Below are 17,338 nucleotides of genomic sequence, written 5' to 3'. Positions count from 1 at the left end.
ATACTTTTGAAAATGTGAAAGTGCTGGAACTGGCCCCAATAACCAAAATAAATCCCAATACAGTGAATGTTTTCAATCACAAAATGTGTCAAGGCTCATAGAAAGGCAAGAAATAACAATGTGGGGACTTCAACAATGATTCCAGAAGAGGATCTGACTTGTTGGATTATTTAAATTAATTCAAGATGATGACCAACATCAGTCTGATTCTTTGGCATCGAAATGTTAAGACAATGAAGTATTGAACGACACCTACTGGAGTGACCAGTCACGATCGGTTCATTTTCAATTCCCTTTTTCTTTTTCCGCTGAAGCACAATAGGTATTGTATATGTTGTCAGCTTCGGTATCGTTTCCTCATTTGTGGCAGAGTGAGCATCCTTAAACTGTCAAGGCCACACCCAAGGGAGTCAAAACTGACCCTCGCTGAGCAGGATGGACGGTTCTGATTGGATTAAAAGTTTATATAAGTATCACAGGTCTACAATGTCTTTTTTTCCAACAGAGGTAAAGCAGCAGTTTTTAAATTCTCTTTTACATGGGGAGTTGTACATGTTATAAATGACTATATATCCATATGGAGTGATTGGTATCTGGTCCAGCTGGATGGTGGACAGAATGGAGTGGGTGATGGAATGAACTGGAGAGACAGCGAGCGGTTCCTGCTATAGTGTCTGGGAGAGGATGACGGCGAGGAGGATGACAAGAACCACAGCACAGCAGGCACCAATAATGATCATCTTCTACAGAGAGGGAGATAGACAGAGACAGACAAATAGGAGAACAGGATTTAATGACGGGTGGGGAGGGAGCGTGAGCTTTGAAGTGAACCCACAGGCCAAACACTAACACCGGCTCAAACAAATGTGCGACTAACCCACTACCACTAGCACTGTGCTACATGTTTGCTCAGCGGATACCAGAGGCAATTGTTGCAGAACAGGAGGGAAAACACACACACACTGACACACACCCACACCCATGAACCGCAAAGACACACAAACACACCTCAAGTAAGCCCTTGGGATGGAAAGACAACACACACACACACACACACACACCCACACAAATAGAGCCTAAGGAAAAAAAACATGCTAATCCTTTTCCAAAGCACGCCTCAAACCCACACCCATTGTGGCACCGCAGAGGTTATTTGCTCCAGAGTTACTCACCCTCAGTTCTCCTCTTATTCAAACAGCTACATCAGCTGTGCTTCAATCCTACTGACAACCCGATTATGAGAGCTAAGATGGCCAGCACGACCAGCACAATCACCACTATAATCACCATTTTCTGTTGGGAACAACCGAGAATGCAATAACCTTCAGATGCATAAAGGCAACAGTTTTTTAAATCCACAGCTGTATGTAACGTAGGATTTGTACTAGTTTCCTACTAATGTATCTGTACAGTATATGGCAACAATATCAGGAATTATCTTTGTAGCGTGGTCACAGCACACACTCAGTGCATCAACCTTATCTGATAAACCAGTTTTGTCTTGGCACAACAGTGTTGACAGTTTTTTTTACACACACCCAGAAAAACACAGACTGATGCAGACGCCATGAAACAAAGACAACGTTAAAGTTAAAGTCTAAGAGAAAGGACAGAGAGAGAGAAGTGTGGAAGCAAAGTCTTTGAGTGTGAGAGTGTGTGTATGTGTAATTTCAGTTTGGGGCGGGTTGGTGCGTATATCCACAGGGTTCAGGAACAGAGCAGGTCAGGAGGGTCAGGGGGTCATCACAGGTGAGGATCAGGGTCTTGATGGTGGCTTTGTGTTGTCAGGCCGGTTTCCCAAAAGCATCAAAAAGCAGTGGGCTGCGTTGCTGGAGGCGTGCTGTTTATTTTATTTTATATTTATCTTTGTATAGCACCTTTTTTAACACTAGTTTTAAATACGGGTGAAACTCCAGTGGCAGTTTGTTTTGAGTAGATCCATCAGTGTATCCATTTTTTTAGATACTAAAAACACTGGCCAGAGGAACAGATTTACAACTCTTAAAAAAGGTGGAGTCAGCTATTCTGGAGAAAGCTTTTTGTCAAAATCACTTTGTCAAAATCGCTAAATATCTCCTAACGATCCAATACCTGTCCGTACTGTGTATGCGCAGAATATAAATCTAGTGTTAATACACAGCCTAGGCTCTGGCTTGTAAAATGTAATCCGTCTAGACCTTTTAGTCCTGTGGCGTCAACCTTCTCTTTTGTATTTCATCTGCGTCAGGGGCCGTCGCTGTTCTTTCGTAAATCTTAAAAACAAAACTATCATGGCTGCTTTTGGGAAACCGGACCAGCTCTTCCAGACTATGGTCACTCACGCGGCGAGCTTCTTGCTGAAACTTTGCAGCTTTCTTAGTGTCCGCTACGGCCCGCTCCACGAAGCCCACCGACTGGTCCATGTTGCTCTCAATCCTCTCAATCATTCCACCCTGACATGGGGCGCGGTGTCAGGAGGGGGAAAAAATCGGCAGAAGAAAATATATAAAACAACGAGAGAGAGAGAGAAAGAGAGAGAGAGACACAGAGACAGAGACAGAGACAGAAAAAGCCACAGAAAGCAACACTCGTGTGTGATCTGTATGAGCAAACTGTGGTTTGTTTAATTTGCCAACTGTGAAAAAGGCGTCTAGGAAATAAGCAGGAAAAAAAAGAAACAGAGGAAGAGGTCACGAGCAGGCGGGTGCAGCAGTTGGCTAAATGACATTACCTTGCGTGCTTTGGCCTGGTACCTTACAGCTTTTTTGGTCTGCTCCTTAGCCACTGTTATGTGATCCACCGACTTGGATACATTCTGCTCTATGTTGTCTACTATGTCACCCTGAAAAACAAGCAAAACAGTGAGAAACAGTATAGTGCACTGGTTTCAATACAATACACAGGTCTTGTTCAAGGACCCATATATGGAAATTATTGAGTTGTTTGTAATGCAAGGGAGGAATAACCTTCATATTCATGTTATAGCTGAATTTATTGAGATTTCTTTAGGAATAACATTCTTCAAATGAAAGAAAAAGGTTAATAAAACAATAGCTTCCTTCCTAAATCACACAACACAAACAGCAGGAGTGTTGCCCTTACCTCAAACAAGCCTTTCCCTCAGTACGCATGATTCAAGCAGCAAGAAATATGTGGTTAGACTTTTGTACGCGCACAAACATACAGTGACTGACTGATCAACAATTATATGTGTTTGATTTCATTTTAAGTGTTAGGGTTACGGGAAGTTAGGGGAATGTCTGCTCTGATGTCAGGAATGATGTTTTATTTGGAACATCTTACTAGGTGCATTCATGATGGCGTCCGTCAATGTTGGGTGATGAGATGAAAGTGGCAGGGGAGAGTAAAGAGAGGTGGAAGAAAGACATGGAGCTGGAAAAGATGGAAACAGACAGAGGCAGATGCAGATAGATAGTCAGACCATAGCAACCAACAGTCAGGGTGGAACAATGGGGGGAAAAGTAAGAGTCAATGAATGAATGAAGCAAGACCCTTAATGCTACTATCCATCCGCCTACCTCAAGTTGGAACTCAATTTGTATAAAAGCATCAACTAAATGTAATGTAATGTAATGAGATAGACGAGAAGCTCGTAAAGTGACGGACGGGCGGAGGAAAGAATGGGCGTGTGGCTGTAGAGGAGTGTTACCTGGCTCTCCACCAGCATGGCGATGTCTACAAACATATCGTGCAGCTCCTTGATGCTGCTTTCCAGACGCACAATGTCTTTGTGCCTAGCTTCGATCTCGTTCAGGGCTTGTTTAGAGATCCCAGAGTCCACAATCTGTATAGAGGGGAAAGGTTTATGCTTGCCATTCAGGACCAGTACAGACAGATTTACATTTTTCTATTTCCTCGTTTCATTTCTCCTTGTGCAAGATATTATTCCAAAATAGCTAAAGCTAAGAAGAAGAAAAAAAAAGTTGGTCAAGAGAGGGTTTCTCACAAGTTAAAAGGGGTTTTGAAAACATGTTGAGTTCTGATCAGAAGAGACATACTAGGGATTCTCTTCTCAATTGCTCAAAGAAAAACAATACAGCAGAATCTATGTCATCCTGTGCCAATCTTAGAAGCAGATTACAAGCACTGAATCCCCAGTCTTCACCTGTCCTCTGCATTCATTTGTTCGTAAGCAAAAGCTGTTTAGATGGTACGTCAAAGGAGGTTTGGAAAACTCAAGTAGGCACGGACAAGCAAACTGACTTTGAGCCCAGCAAGCCAAACCACAAGCAAAGCTAATCTTTAACCAGTTGATACAAGGTGGCTTGAGTTTAACTGAGCAACTTGACAACTTTTCTTAAAAGCATAGGAAATGCATGCTCACACGCACACACACTTACCCCTGCGGTAAACACAGCAGAATTGCCACTCTCCAACATCTCCTCAAGTTCGTCATCTGTTGTTGCTTTTCCAGCTTGAAAAGGAAAAGGGAAGAAAAGAAAAGGAAAAAGTTAATGACAAAGTCGACCCTGGGACCACCGTCACATGCCTCCATGGCTGTGTAGTATGTGGATGTTGCTTACTGATCTCTAGCTGTCTCTGAATGCGGCCTTTACTCCTCTCCCTGAAGTCTATCTGGGCTTCATTATACTTTGTCATCACCTCCACAAACTTCCTGGAAAGCACTGCATGCTGGGAGACAACAGGGAAACAAGGAATTGGCACATAGGTAATATCAGTGGCTGTAAAAAGAGTCCGTCTCAAGTCAGACATAAACATGCTATATGTATATGTCAAAGACAAACATACCCCTGCTTAAGTTTTAAATAAAAAAATATCTTAAAATTAAAGATATTAAATATGCTTTTATAGGTTATTAAAATAACACTGTTCCATTTTCTGAAGTTTGAAATATTAGATACGTTAAGTCCTCTTTTCCTTTGTAATATTCATACATCACAGAAACACATCCCCCAGAATGAAATCTTAATGGTCCTCAATATGTAAAGGTGTTTACATTCAGCATAAGGTAACCAGCATTTACTTGAAGCCATCCAAGGCTTCAGACAGACATAATTTACCTGTGATTTACGTATCCGCATGTCAGCCGACACCCTCTCCTGTTCTTCTGATTCCAGATTCCTCTCGATGGCTGGGTAGGAAACCAAATGACATGTCACTTACACAATCGTTCCATTTTTCAGTAACATTTCACATTAATTAAATCAATTTAACATAATTCTCACTGACGAGCAATGTGTGTGTGTTTGTGTGCATGTGTGTGTATGTCTAGTAGGCAGACTCACTCTTAAGTTTGTTTCTTGCGTTGTTGGCCATCTTCTTGATGTCGTTGGTGATTGCCTCCAGGTCATCCTGCGTTTCTGGGAAGGTGCAGACACACGTGGTATTAAACAGAGAAGGATGTTAGCAACGTGTAGCAAGTAAAAGACAAACCGATTATGTTTAGAAAATAAAGTAAACATTTTAATAGGGCTAGGGGAAAGATCAGCAGTCTTTCAAAAACACATCAAATCAGTGACGCTGCATTAAAGGAGTCCATAATAAGGAGTGCAAAATCGCTTTTTATCAAAAAAAGTGAATATCTCCTCAGAATCAGCTACCAGTGTGTGTGCACTGAGAAAATACAGTGGTGTTAATACACAGCCTGGGCTTTGTAAACGGTCATGATGAACTAAGGTGGGCCAGGTGGGCCCATTTGCTTATATACCCTTTATTTACATACCAGTTTACAGAGCCTAGGCTGTGTATAAACACTAGCTTTTTTTGCAGCGCACACAGAGTACGGACAGATAGAGGATCGTAAGGAAATACTGATTTTGAGAAGTGTTCTCCATTATCGCTGACTCCAGCTTTAAATTGTAAATTTTTATTAAAATGTGTGATACAAGAAAAAAAAAATCATGACAGGGTACAACAAAATGGAGTGAGAACTAACTGATGCTTTCTTTAGACTTCCTCTTTGAAAACGTGTTGAGGTATCTTACTCTGATCTGACGTGGGAGCAGACAGGATGACAGAGTAAAGCTTTTTGACTTCAGCCACATTCTCATCAATTTTATCGATACTGTTCCTGATGTCCTCAATCTGAAAACACACACAAACACACCCCATGAAGCTCAAATGTATGCAACTGAACGAAGGCTCACATTAATGATTAATCCATAAATTCCCTCTTAAAGTGAAGTGACAAAGTAAAAGCAGCAAATTGCCCACACTAGTGCACCAACACCTACCTGAAGGAAGAAGTCGTCCATGAAGGCTGCATTGTCAATAGCAATCTCCACCTCTTCGTCATCTTGATCGCACGTCTAGCGGGATAAAAAAGCAAAGGCTGCATCAGAGTTGCACTGGTAGTACCAGCTGGTGTGTGAAGGGCATTATGTTTTTCTAAAGCTCAAAGTATAAAGCAGGTCGTCAAAACCAAGGGATTAAAGGGTCCTTCGGACGTTCATTGTGTTCTACAGAGTAAAAAAAAGAAGTAGAGATATCTCTGTCTGGATGACGATTGTCTACTATTTGGGTTTTATTTTCTATTTAGTCTTTTTCATATTATCTTGTGTTTCTTCTATATTGTATCGTGTACAGCTTCCTTCCCTTTAAAGAAAAACAGATACTGTACATCCAGTGTTTGGCACTTAAACACATTTTAAATTACATGTGGACCCAAACCAGCATGCAGAACCCATGTACCTTGTTAACAATTAAAGACACATCCTGTTAACATGTTTCCAAACCATCCCTGTTTAAAACTCATTCACAACGGCCCATGTTTCATTTTTGCAAACTGTATTAGGCTTGGTATTCATTAAGGTTTTGATAGTAGTGCCAGTGCAGAACCTGAGTTTTGTGACTGCACTCACAGTGAGGTTGCCTGGCAGAGCAGGGACTCCAGAAAGTGAAAGGAAATAACTGGTCCCAGCTCAGAAAAACTCCCATACACAGGTAACTGTGGAACCACAACCTCAACTACTCTCTCTAACGGTGGATTTTTTCTTAAACTTTTGCTGGGAGAAAGGCTAGATGTTACCCCAATTCCAGTATTTATGCTAAGCTAAGCTTACCAGCTGCTGACCATGGCTTCATATTTACTGTACAGACAATGAAAGTGCTATCGATCCCCTCATATGAATCTCAACAAGAGGAGAAATCATCCCGTTTCCCAAAATATAATAAACGATTGTTTTAATAATATCTCAATACTAATACATGATGATGACTAATTGTCTATACAATACAGACACTACATTGTTTATTTAAAAACAGGAAATGTAAGCCTCGGAAAACAAGAATGAGTCAAACAGGTCAATAGAAAACTAAGATTCTGATCAAACATTCAAACTCCACTTTCAAATCTAGTTTCTGACAGTCAATGCCAAACTAGACACATGTCAGTCTGCCTTTGTAATGTGATACCCAGTCCTAGTCCCAAGTCTTTAAAAAACATAATCACAATTAATATTTTTCTATTAAGTATCAACAAGTATCAGCATTCTTACAATAGTGAGTTATTAAAAGGCCTAAACCAATATTTATAACTGAATTCTATGTAGTCAGCCTTCAACTTGACTATTTTCAGTGTATTTCTTGTCAGAGAGAGAACATCCATCAGCTAAGCAGGATACATCAGAACTATTGACCTGACCTTAATAAGCCTGTACCCAATAAAACTTTATCAGAAGGCTTCAGTCGGGCTGAAGTCATAAGTATGTCACGAGGGACGGACAGTAAACACGGGACAGTGACACAGCTCGGCCGCAAAGACCTCAGCACTTCTTGGTTTATATTTACAAGGTGAAGGACTAGGTCCGGGCTCCAGGAACTCAACCTGTTCTCAAGTGACTGGTACAAACCACAGCAAAGACACACAGCAAACACAGACATCATAGGGCCACGCTATGACGCAAATAGGGAAGGGAAAATATATTTTTTTTATATTATATTATCTGCCTTTAACAGACAAGTGTGCTTTTACTGAGGACAGACTAAACTTCTGACACATAGTGGTATTTTGTGTTACTGTTTGTAATGGGTGACTGAGAGACTGCAGTCTGAATGCTTGACTTTCCCCGGAGAAAGTCAGCCAACCTGTCGACTTGACACTCCGATGTCACCTTACTCTGCCTCAATTTCGAAAATAATTTTATCTCAATAAACATCAACTTACACTCCATTTACACTGCTTCAGTGCACTATAAAAGCTCTGGAACTCTATCGTTATTCTCCAACAAACAGATTGAGTTACACTGAAATTACACTGGTTTCTTATTGGGTTACACAAAGAACAATACAGTCATTTAAAAAAAGGATTCAGAGCTACATCTGGAACCATAAGTTGATACAGAAAATGAATCAAATTATTCCATATTTGCTTCATGGCATTAGTGATTTTTCGAGCTAATCTCTTTCCAGTCTTTTTTTTTTTTTTAACAAATGGGAAGATTTTTGTCTTTTCTTTGTCATACTTGATAGTAAGCTGATTTGTTTTGGGTTTTTCTTGAGTTTTGACATCACAGAATGATTCATCGATTATCAGCCAAATGAATCAATTATGAAAATGATAGGAAGTTGCTACTGTTACTTCCATTTTCTGAAACAGCACATCATTCTTTCTGTTCAAATGCTGAGTTTTAGACGCTCCATAGCTTTCTGCCCCTCGTGTGAAATTTGAATTGCAAATGTAAAAGCCATGTCTATTTGGTTCAGGCTGGTGTAACTACTTACAGAGGTTGTGAATAAAAACTGAACTTGTTTTTATGACTTCTAGGCGAATTCATTCATGGGAGACACGACTAATAGCCCACACAGGGTGCTCCCCTCACAGAACATTTCTGCAGCAGTGAGATAAGAACAAGCGCTGACTTCCTTCCAGTGTCTCTGTATCAGCCAAACATAAAAGGGGAAAAGAACTGACGTGTGCAATAATAAATGCTTCAACCAAACCAAACAGACAAAAGGCCACACACACAGGGCACTTGCTAACTGTGTAACAACAGTTTGATACTGACAGGAATAGTCAGACTAAGTCACAAGGGAAAGCTTCTCCCAACATTCCTTGTTATACTGTACTCACTTGCTCATCTTGCGACTCAACTCATCTATTTATACTACTGTCAGAAAAAACATGGGGCTAGTTTTATAATTCTGGATATAGGTGTTATTCATATACAGTAAGTTATTTATTTAAGAGGTTGGCAGTAAAATGTGCAGTGTAACCATATAGATGATAAGTTGTGGTTTTGTAAAAGCCGTATGAGAAATCTGATGTTTGAGAAGAAAAGCGTGGGTTGCTGAATAGATTAACATTAACCAGAATTTTAGAGAATTTTCTGCAAAAAAAGAATGTTACTTATTATATATAACTCTTAATACTTTCTTTAAAAAAAATTCAATAAATAAATAATAAACTAATGCCACAAAATGTTGACTGGCAGACTGAACCACGAAGCATCCAATTAGATTTTATCCCTTTTTTTATTTGGACCGAAATTGATAAAAACACTATAATCTCATGCTTACTTACATACACAGCGGATATTATTTGGAGGTTGAGATTAGGAAAACACAGCACATGCCGCACATCCGTTCGGGAGTCATTTAGACGGAGGGTTGTGCCCATTATTTAAATCACTTAATTGCACTTGCTCTGCATACAAAGCACCATATGTCATGTTGCATAATTCCCAAAGGCAATGACTACAATTAACACTGAGGCCTTTGCAATACAGAACTGACAGTTTCACCACAGCCCAAATTACTAATAATAACTAAAGGAAGTAAAGCCTGTAAAGTGACCTGTATGACTTATGGTTCTGTAGCAAACTAACTATGTATGCCATGCTGAATGTCAAACCCTCCCCTTCATCTTCCTCGGTGACCTCATCTATAAAGGAATTGGCAGTAGTAAAACTGTTGGACTTTGTCTGTGAGGATCATAAATGACAAAACAAACACACAGACAACACATTTGAAAGAAGGCAGTTTTTTTTTCTCAATATCTTTTGGAGAGTTGGTAGGACAAAACAAGCAATTTTGCACTAGAATTTTCCCACGGGATGATTTAGAAAATGAGCCGCCGGTTATCACAGCAGCAGGGCTGGGCAGGACCTCGGCTTAGATTTACAGCGGCATGGTGACAAATGCCACAATTTTCCATGAGGTCTAGTGTTTAGTTTTAGATTGTTTTCGTCACTTGCACAATTTAAAAATACACAGAATGACAAATATTACGTGCAGGAAGGAAGCCAACTCAAATAATGTGTGATGTATGTGTGTATGTGTGTGTGTGTGTGTGTGTGTGTGTGTGTGTGTACAGGAAATTGGTTTATTTATCTGTATTATTGACTTCTGAGCATAAGTTATGATACATCACTAGCAGTGAAACAAATGAAAACAGTTTGTTGCCCTCGTACTGAAAACTCAATGTGCCACGGAAGAAGAGGCCATGTCATCTCTGTTACAATTGTCCCCATTCACCATGCCGATACCTGAGCTAGGGTGGGAAGCAGCAGGGAAAGTGCAGAGCTACTGTATCAACTTATGTTCTTGGTATTTTATTTTTTTAAATGCTCTGAGCTAAAAAAACGTATTCAAAGCTTACTAGGCCACATAGCTCCAGGTTAGTCTATGTGCAAGTCAGCGTTTCTTCTTGCCCTTCCTTTCCTTAAATCAGGAGCCTACATCAGGTGATGTTATCATGAGCTGACATTTACATAAACGTATGCACGCAAACACACACCTAGATACAGCCTAGAATTTTAGTGCCAGCAAGTTAAACATTAGAAAGGCAACTCAAGGAGGGAAACAAATGTGGGCGACTGAGTTTGGGATACAGAAGAAAGATCAGGAAAAGAGGGCAGTAAGAAGTATTTTTTACAGTTTGTAAACATGTTGTCAACTTCCCAATTCACTTGCTATCTGTAGGCTACTCCCTGTCCCTGAGAAAGTAAGAAAAATAGCCAGCTGGCTGAGATACAGACGCCTGAAGGGGGGGGGGGGAGGGGGTAAACCTTCAACTTTAAAACACAGCAAATATTTGGCCAGCAGTTACAAGTAGCTATGGGGACACAATTACAATTGGATCAAGGCCTCACCTCCACTGAGAGCAGCTTATATGTATTTACAGTACTGTCATTACCTCAGGTTTGAATAGGGGAAAGAGGAATACAAAAGGGATGTTTCTGTCGCTAAGAATGTCCTTGTTGCCAGATACAGTTTGTAATGTGACTGTGATGACTGTAAACAAAAAGGTGAAGAGGCTTCTTGGTTCAGTCCATCCTAAGTGTAGATAGCCTACTTTAGGCATTTTTTCAACGTTGTACTTTATGGCTTAGAATGTTTTCATTAGTAATGGCGACAATAATTAGAAGTGAAAAAGAAAAATGACATCTTCGAAATTACTTATTTTAGTCTATTCTTGACAGTCCAACATAAAAACAGGGAAGAACAAGATATCCTCAGATATGAGACTCCTGTTGACATCTCTTCTTGATAAATAACTTGACAAAGAAAAATTGGATATCAAAAGCCTTTTGCGAAAAAACCATAATGGCAACTGGTAGTGTGTGGAAATTAAAACAGAATGATTGAGTTGTTGTCATCTCAGCTGACACTTCCCTCTTGTAAGGTCAACTATTATAGTACATATAGTAAGTATTATACTAACTTAAAAATAAGGCTTTTTATTAAAGACATCTGTTGACACAGTCCAGCAGCTAAAAACAAACACTTCATTGCAGTAGGCCAACATATCTGACACTTGACTACCACACCATATACAGCCTACACCATGGTTTCATGTAAAGATGATTATGAGTGAATGACTGGATTACTTTAACCTCCAGCCACCCTGCAGTGTTACTACATTTATTATGAGTTATATGTCAACACACACACACACACACACACACACACACACACACACACACACACACACACACACACACACACACACACACACACACACACACACACACACACACACACACAGGTTCAAATGGTTAGTAGGTCTACGTTGTGTGTCAAGTAAAACAGACAATATTGAAAGACAAAACTTAGGCCCATCATGTTTTTTTTATTTCTATCGAAAGAAACGTTTTCCAGAGAGATATATTTCAGGTTACAGCCAGGCAATAAGGGAGAAAAAAGGGCACTTCGAGGGTATTTTTTAAACATTTCCTTGACACTACTTACCGCTTTGAGTTGTTCCAATCGGTCCTTCATCTTTAAGACGTTTAATGTAGGCCTAACACCTTTACAACCAAATAAAAAAACTCAAAATGGCTCAGAAACTAGTCCCAGTCTGTGAATTCCTCAGCCAGCTGGCAGGCTAGCTGTCCGACACAGAGCCGCCGCCAGTAAGAAAAATAAATTAAACTCCCAAAAAGTCTTGACAGAGGTGTCTGAGAAAACGACTTTTTCGGAAAACAGGAGTCTTTCCGTCCCTTTTCATTACAATATGGCTGCTGGGTTTAAAAAGCGGTGTTTTTTCTTTGCTAAATCTCCTCGCTCATGGGGATTAAAACAACAGTTGTGTGCAGCGGTATAATCTGCCTCTCTTCTGGCCACCAGTAATCATTCTAAAACGCAATTTTCTGGCTCACGCATGCGCGGATAAGTGCCCCTCCACTAGGATGTGTAGCCACGCCCTAAGCCACCTGCACTGGTGATGCGTTCAGGTATTGTAGGGGATAATATAGTTCTTTAACTAGGCTACTTCACTGCCTCCAACAACTTTAACCTCGACCTGCCCCGGGGAATGCAGATGAAAAGGCCACGAGGCTTTAAATATGGTAGCCTACTTTTATTCATTCATTTGCATAATTACAACAAACTAACATAGGCAAACCAAATAGCCTATAAAAAATATGCATTGAGTTGCATTGACATGGTTCATTCAATGTAGGGTGCACTGTCCCTGATTTGAAATAGCCTATGGATCTGCAAAATGATAAGGAGGTGCGCTAGTAGGCTAATGTCTTCTCTTTTAATAGATTATTTTTAATTCAATACTTACACAATAGGCTGTTTGACTATAGGAAGTTGACAACAATCTCACCACAAGATCCGCTCTTACTGTTCTAGAGCTTTAGATGATATCGCATTTTCTTCCTCGGCAGATACAGTTGTTGACCTTTTAACATGCAGTTAACATAATAATCTCACCAGTTCTCAGTAGCCTACACCACATTCACGAAGTTTCTGATTTTAGTTTACCAAACAATCTACCTTAGGAGGATCGATAGGTTTCTATTGGGGAAATGAAAGCTAGCATGGCTATCTGGTTATCACATTATCGGTGATGTGGTAAAATCTCTATTTGCCTGGCTTTCAGAGGAATCATTTAATTATAACTTGGGACTGAGTGGGAACTGTCTCTTGCCTGCCAGGTGTTTTAATTGTGCGCACATCCAAAGCAGTCAGCACCGCCAGTGTCTGATGGTACGGACGGTACATGTCACAGCGAATGTGCAGTAAGTAAAGCCATTACGTAATTGTTGAATTTCTCTGAATAGAGAAAGACTGACATCTAGCGGCCATCGGTGCGTTAGCATGTTACATGGCAAAGTGACATTAGTGACGAATTTCGTCCGGATCAGATGTCCATGATCCGGAGGTATGAATCCACCTTAACACTACTTAACGCCCATCTAACCTAGGCTACTACTTCCCTGTCTTTCATTTGGTCGGGTTTACAGGCTAGCTCATGGCTTTGACAACATAACAGAGGCATCATTCAAGTCAATACCCGATTTGTTCTACAGTGTTATGTCAAAATGTCTACAATGGAAAAGTATCTTGGCATTCATCCTGTCTTTCATGAAATACGCAAACAAACTACTTTCAACTAAAAGTCCCTGTGACCATGGGGACACAGCTGGCATGGAAAGCAAAAACAGAGCCATGATTTATTTAGAATGTTTTTATTCAAAGTTTACTCCCCTTAGCGGTTCCAGTACACAACAGCATCATCATCATTTGAGCTGGGTAAGTGCAGTGGAGGGTGCTTGACGATGAAGAGTAGCACGTCGCCATGCCAACGACAACACTAGGGTGGGTGTGTCTTAAACAGTGATATTAGAACCACAAACTTTTCCACCAATTGTTTTTTCCTTAGTTTTTAAAACAAACAAAAAAATTCAAAAATAAAAAATCTGAAAAGGGATTTTACAGTAAGGGGGCAAAACTCCAACAACTTCCTGTCCACGGTTGGGGGGTGCGAGGGAAAATACAAGTAACAGGTTAGAGGTCATCTTCTTCATCTGGGAGTGCTGTTTGTGATGCAACCTGCACAGTAGGAGACAAGACAGATCATTCTTTTAGATTCCAACAAAAATGTATATGCTGCTTTTTTATTCAGTTTACTTGTCTAGGGTTAAAAAGCTGCTTGGTTGAAATATATAACAGTCACCCAAACAGACATTGCACCTGCAGCGCAATACTCACTTGAAGCTCTTGCTCGTATTTTGCAGCCAGGGTCGGGTCCATCTGGACCTCTGGGGGTGCGAGGGCAGGCATAGCTACAAACTCCAGGTTGGGATCGCCAATCAACTTCCTTGCTAGCCACAGGAAAGGCTTCTCAAAGTTGTAGTTACTCTTGGCAGAAATGTCGTAGTACTGGGGAAAGCGCAGTCACATATTATAGTTTAGGGCAAAACGGACTCAAACCAGTGTTTTATATGCAATTCACACACAGAAAATGATGTGTCAATAAGGATGGACATTTTGAAAGATTTGTGAGCAGTCTTTACCTGCAGGTTCTTCTTGCGATGAAACACAATGCTCTTGGCTTTGACTTTCCTGTCCTTGATGTCCACTTTGTTGCCGCACAGGACGATGGGAATGTTCTCACAGACACGGACCAGGTCACGATGCCAGTTGGGCACGTTCTTATAGGTAACTCGAGAGGTGACGTCAAACATGATGATAGCGCACTGAGCTGTGGAGGTAGCAAGAACGTTTCAACACATTATTTTAAGATGAGAGGGAAGGTTAAAATTTCATATCAATGGTGATTGGTCATGTAATCCATGATTTAATAAACTGAATTATTTTTGATTTTGAAGAGTACCTTGAATGTAGTAGCCGTCTCTCAGTCCTCCAAATTTCTCCTGGCCAGCTGTGTCCCACACATTGTACTTGATCGCTCCTCTGTTGGTGTGGAACATCAGCGGGTGCACCTCTACTCCCAGAGTAGCTAAAATAACAAGCAAAGGCCAAATGTATTAGAGCAAGAAAGGTGAAAATATGATGGGGCAAGTTTGGTTGAGTCAAGGTAAGTGTTACACGAATTGCCTTTTCTATAACTCCTTTAGAGGTTGGATTTTATTTTCCTAAATTGCAAGATTGTTATTACTATAGCAGTATAGTGCAATCCATTCTTACACACGATATTAAACCATGGACCAGCAATCAGTTTGATAAAATAATTGATTTGTTAGGCCAATAATGAGCTAAAAAAAATTAAAAAAAATTTTTTTAAGAAGTACAACATACTAAATCTATGTATTCTTTTTGGATCAAGATACCTGCAGGATATTTTAAAAAACTGAAAAATCCATCTGTGAGTGCTCTCTGGTGGACAAACTACAAAACACTAACACCTAAAATCCCCTCAAACTTAGCTCCTTGACATTTCTAGCCTATAGTTACTTCTTATTATGGACTGAATTATTAAACATTACTAATATATTAGACCACAATGGTGAGGGGGGGAATCAATAGGGGTTCCCTAGTTTATGTTGAGGTCCAAGGACCCACTAACAGGTCAATCTGGCCCAGCTGACATGATGCATAATAATGGTTAATTGCCCATGACTATGCAGCAATGCTTCGATTTAAAAGTTAGTACCAACATTTCAACTCATTATCAAACTAAAAGTATGTAATTCACTTCATAACATGTAATATACTCACCAACATATTTTTTCTCAAACTCTCCTGTAATGTGCCTCTTCACGAAGGTGGTTTTCCCGGTGCCTCCATCTCCAACTAACACCAGCTGTAAGAGAGGGAGCAGTGAGTTTGGACTGGTTGGTACTGGTTCAGCGCACTCATCATTTGCACAGCTAGACCATGTACCACAAGCACTCCTGTGTGCTCTTTAAAAGGCCCGCCAGGTTAGCACATAAGTGTAATACACAGCAAACACTTACCTTAAAAACCGCCACAGGAACACACTGTGCCATCGAGTCCGCCATGGTTGCGATTTTTCTGCTGCTAAACAAAACAAGGCGGGCATGTTAGCACATTCACCGTCATACCCCTGTTGGCTATGTTAACTTCTTAGTAACGTTTAGCTAGCTGCGTTAGCAACTACCTGGTTCTGCGTCAATTTGTGGAAATAAAGCCGAGGCAAAAGCCAAGGTTGAATTACAATTTGTTGCAGTAGTTTCGACTTTAACAGCCGACCGTTAGACTGCAACGCCAGTTACCTAGTGATACAGACAGATGTCTAAAATTTTCCATACACACCAACGTTCCGACACGTTTGGATGTAATGTTAGCCTTACGTCAACGGCTGTAATTGTTCAAATGACAGTGTCATATATAAACACTACACGCAAACGATTTTAGACAAACAAGACACAAATCGATCTTGAGCCCGTGTTTCAATCTTTCTTTATATGTCCATGGTTTCAATGCAACTACCTGCTAGCTAGCGAGCTATTAACGTCAGTTTGAGTGCGCCACACGAAGCGCGAGCGCACTTTTTCTTGTTCGGCTGGAACAATCGGACCACGACACTCTAATGTGTTCTATGTTGCAGCTGATTCATTCCACACAAAAATAACTGTACACAATTAACTCACTTGGTACATTCAGTAGAAATGTATAACAAACACACTCAATCAGATAGTATATAAGCGGGGTTCCAGAACAAAGCAGTGAAATGAGGCAGAGCTGTGCTGTGCTAGTTAGCGGTTAGCCACCACAGCATGGAAGCCATTCTTTCCACCGAGCTAGCTTAGCCGCTAGCTCGGGAGTTAGCGCAAGAAAAGCACTGGCCTAATCTAGTTATTCAGCCGTCATGAGGTTATACTCGAGTCACAACATAAACCCAGACCTTACCATCAAGTTTCCCATCGTTGTAATTGACTTTAACAGATAAACACACGACTTGAAATACAGAGATGGCCCGTAACAAGCGAAGAAAATAGAGACTCACCGGTTTCTCTGGCTGCTACCAGACTGCTACGAGGAAAAGAGGTAAATGGCTGCATTCGCGGGAGATTCAGCGTGGACTATGAGGCAGTTTCCGCCCTTATCATGTGACCACCTCAGCGGTAAAAAGGCGTTTGATTTTCACTGTTGATTTTAGGGTACGCACCACACAGACCATGAGTCAGCAATGTGGATCTTTACGTCTCTTAAGAAGTGT

At 40.6% G+C, this 17,338-nt stretch overlaps 2 protein-coding genes across 4 annotated transcripts; both read right to left on the bottom strand.

Moving 5' to 3' along the window:
* Positions 1-294: 294 nt before the first annotated feature.
* Positions 295-12,501, bottom strand: stx3b (syntaxin 3b). Of its 2 annotated transcripts, XM_080034967.1 has the most exons (11): positions 12,151-12,501; positions 6,195-6,269; positions 5,946-6,045; positions 5,247-5,321; positions 5,022-5,092; positions 4,524-4,632; positions 4,341-4,414; positions 3,650-3,784; positions 2,711-2,821; positions 1,173-1,293; positions 295-743 (listed from the first exon to the last, which is right to left on the bottom strand). In XM_080034967.1, exons 1-10 carry the CDS (start codon positions 12,178-12,180, stop codon positions 1,204-1,206), a joined length of 870 nt encoding a protein of 289 aa, XP_079891093.1. In that variant the 5' UTR covers positions 12,181-12,501; the 3' UTR covers positions 295-743; positions 1,173-1,203. The 2 variants fall into 2 exon arrangements, with proteins under 2 accessions (XP_079891093.1, XP_079891094.1); XM_080034968.1 differs by lacking the exon at positions 1,173-1,293.
* Positions 12,502-13,864: 1,363 nt separating this feature from the next.
* On the bottom strand, positions 13,865-17,193 carry ran (RAN, member RAS oncogene family). 2 transcript variants are annotated; one of them, XM_080035401.1, is made up of 7 exons: positions 17,126-17,193; positions 16,113-16,176; positions 15,874-15,958; positions 15,029-15,154; positions 14,709-14,896; positions 14,404-14,574; positions 13,865-14,244 (listed from the first exon to the last, which is right to left on the bottom strand). In XM_080035401.1, the coding sequence occupies exons 2-7, from the start codon at positions 16,155-16,157 to the stop codon at positions 14,200-14,202; spliced, it is 660 nt and encodes a 219-aa protein (XP_079891527.1). In that variant the 5' UTR covers positions 16,158-16,176; positions 17,126-17,193; the 3' UTR covers positions 13,865-14,199. The 2 variants fall into 2 exon arrangements, with proteins under 2 accessions (XP_079891527.1, XP_079891528.1); XM_080035402.1 differs by having other exon boundaries at positions 16,113-16,173; positions 17,126-17,191.
* Positions 17,194-17,338: the final 145 nt, after the last annotated feature.

This window comes from Ammodytes marinus (assembly GCF_949987685.1).
Source record: "Ammodytes marinus genome assembly, chromosome: 10".
NCBI lineage: Eukaryota > Metazoa > Chordata > Actinopteri > Uranoscopiformes > Ammodytidae > Ammodytes > Ammodytes marinus.
The sequence above is the reverse complement of the archived record's forward strand: the minus strand, read 5'-3'. Positions and strand labels throughout refer to the sequence as shown.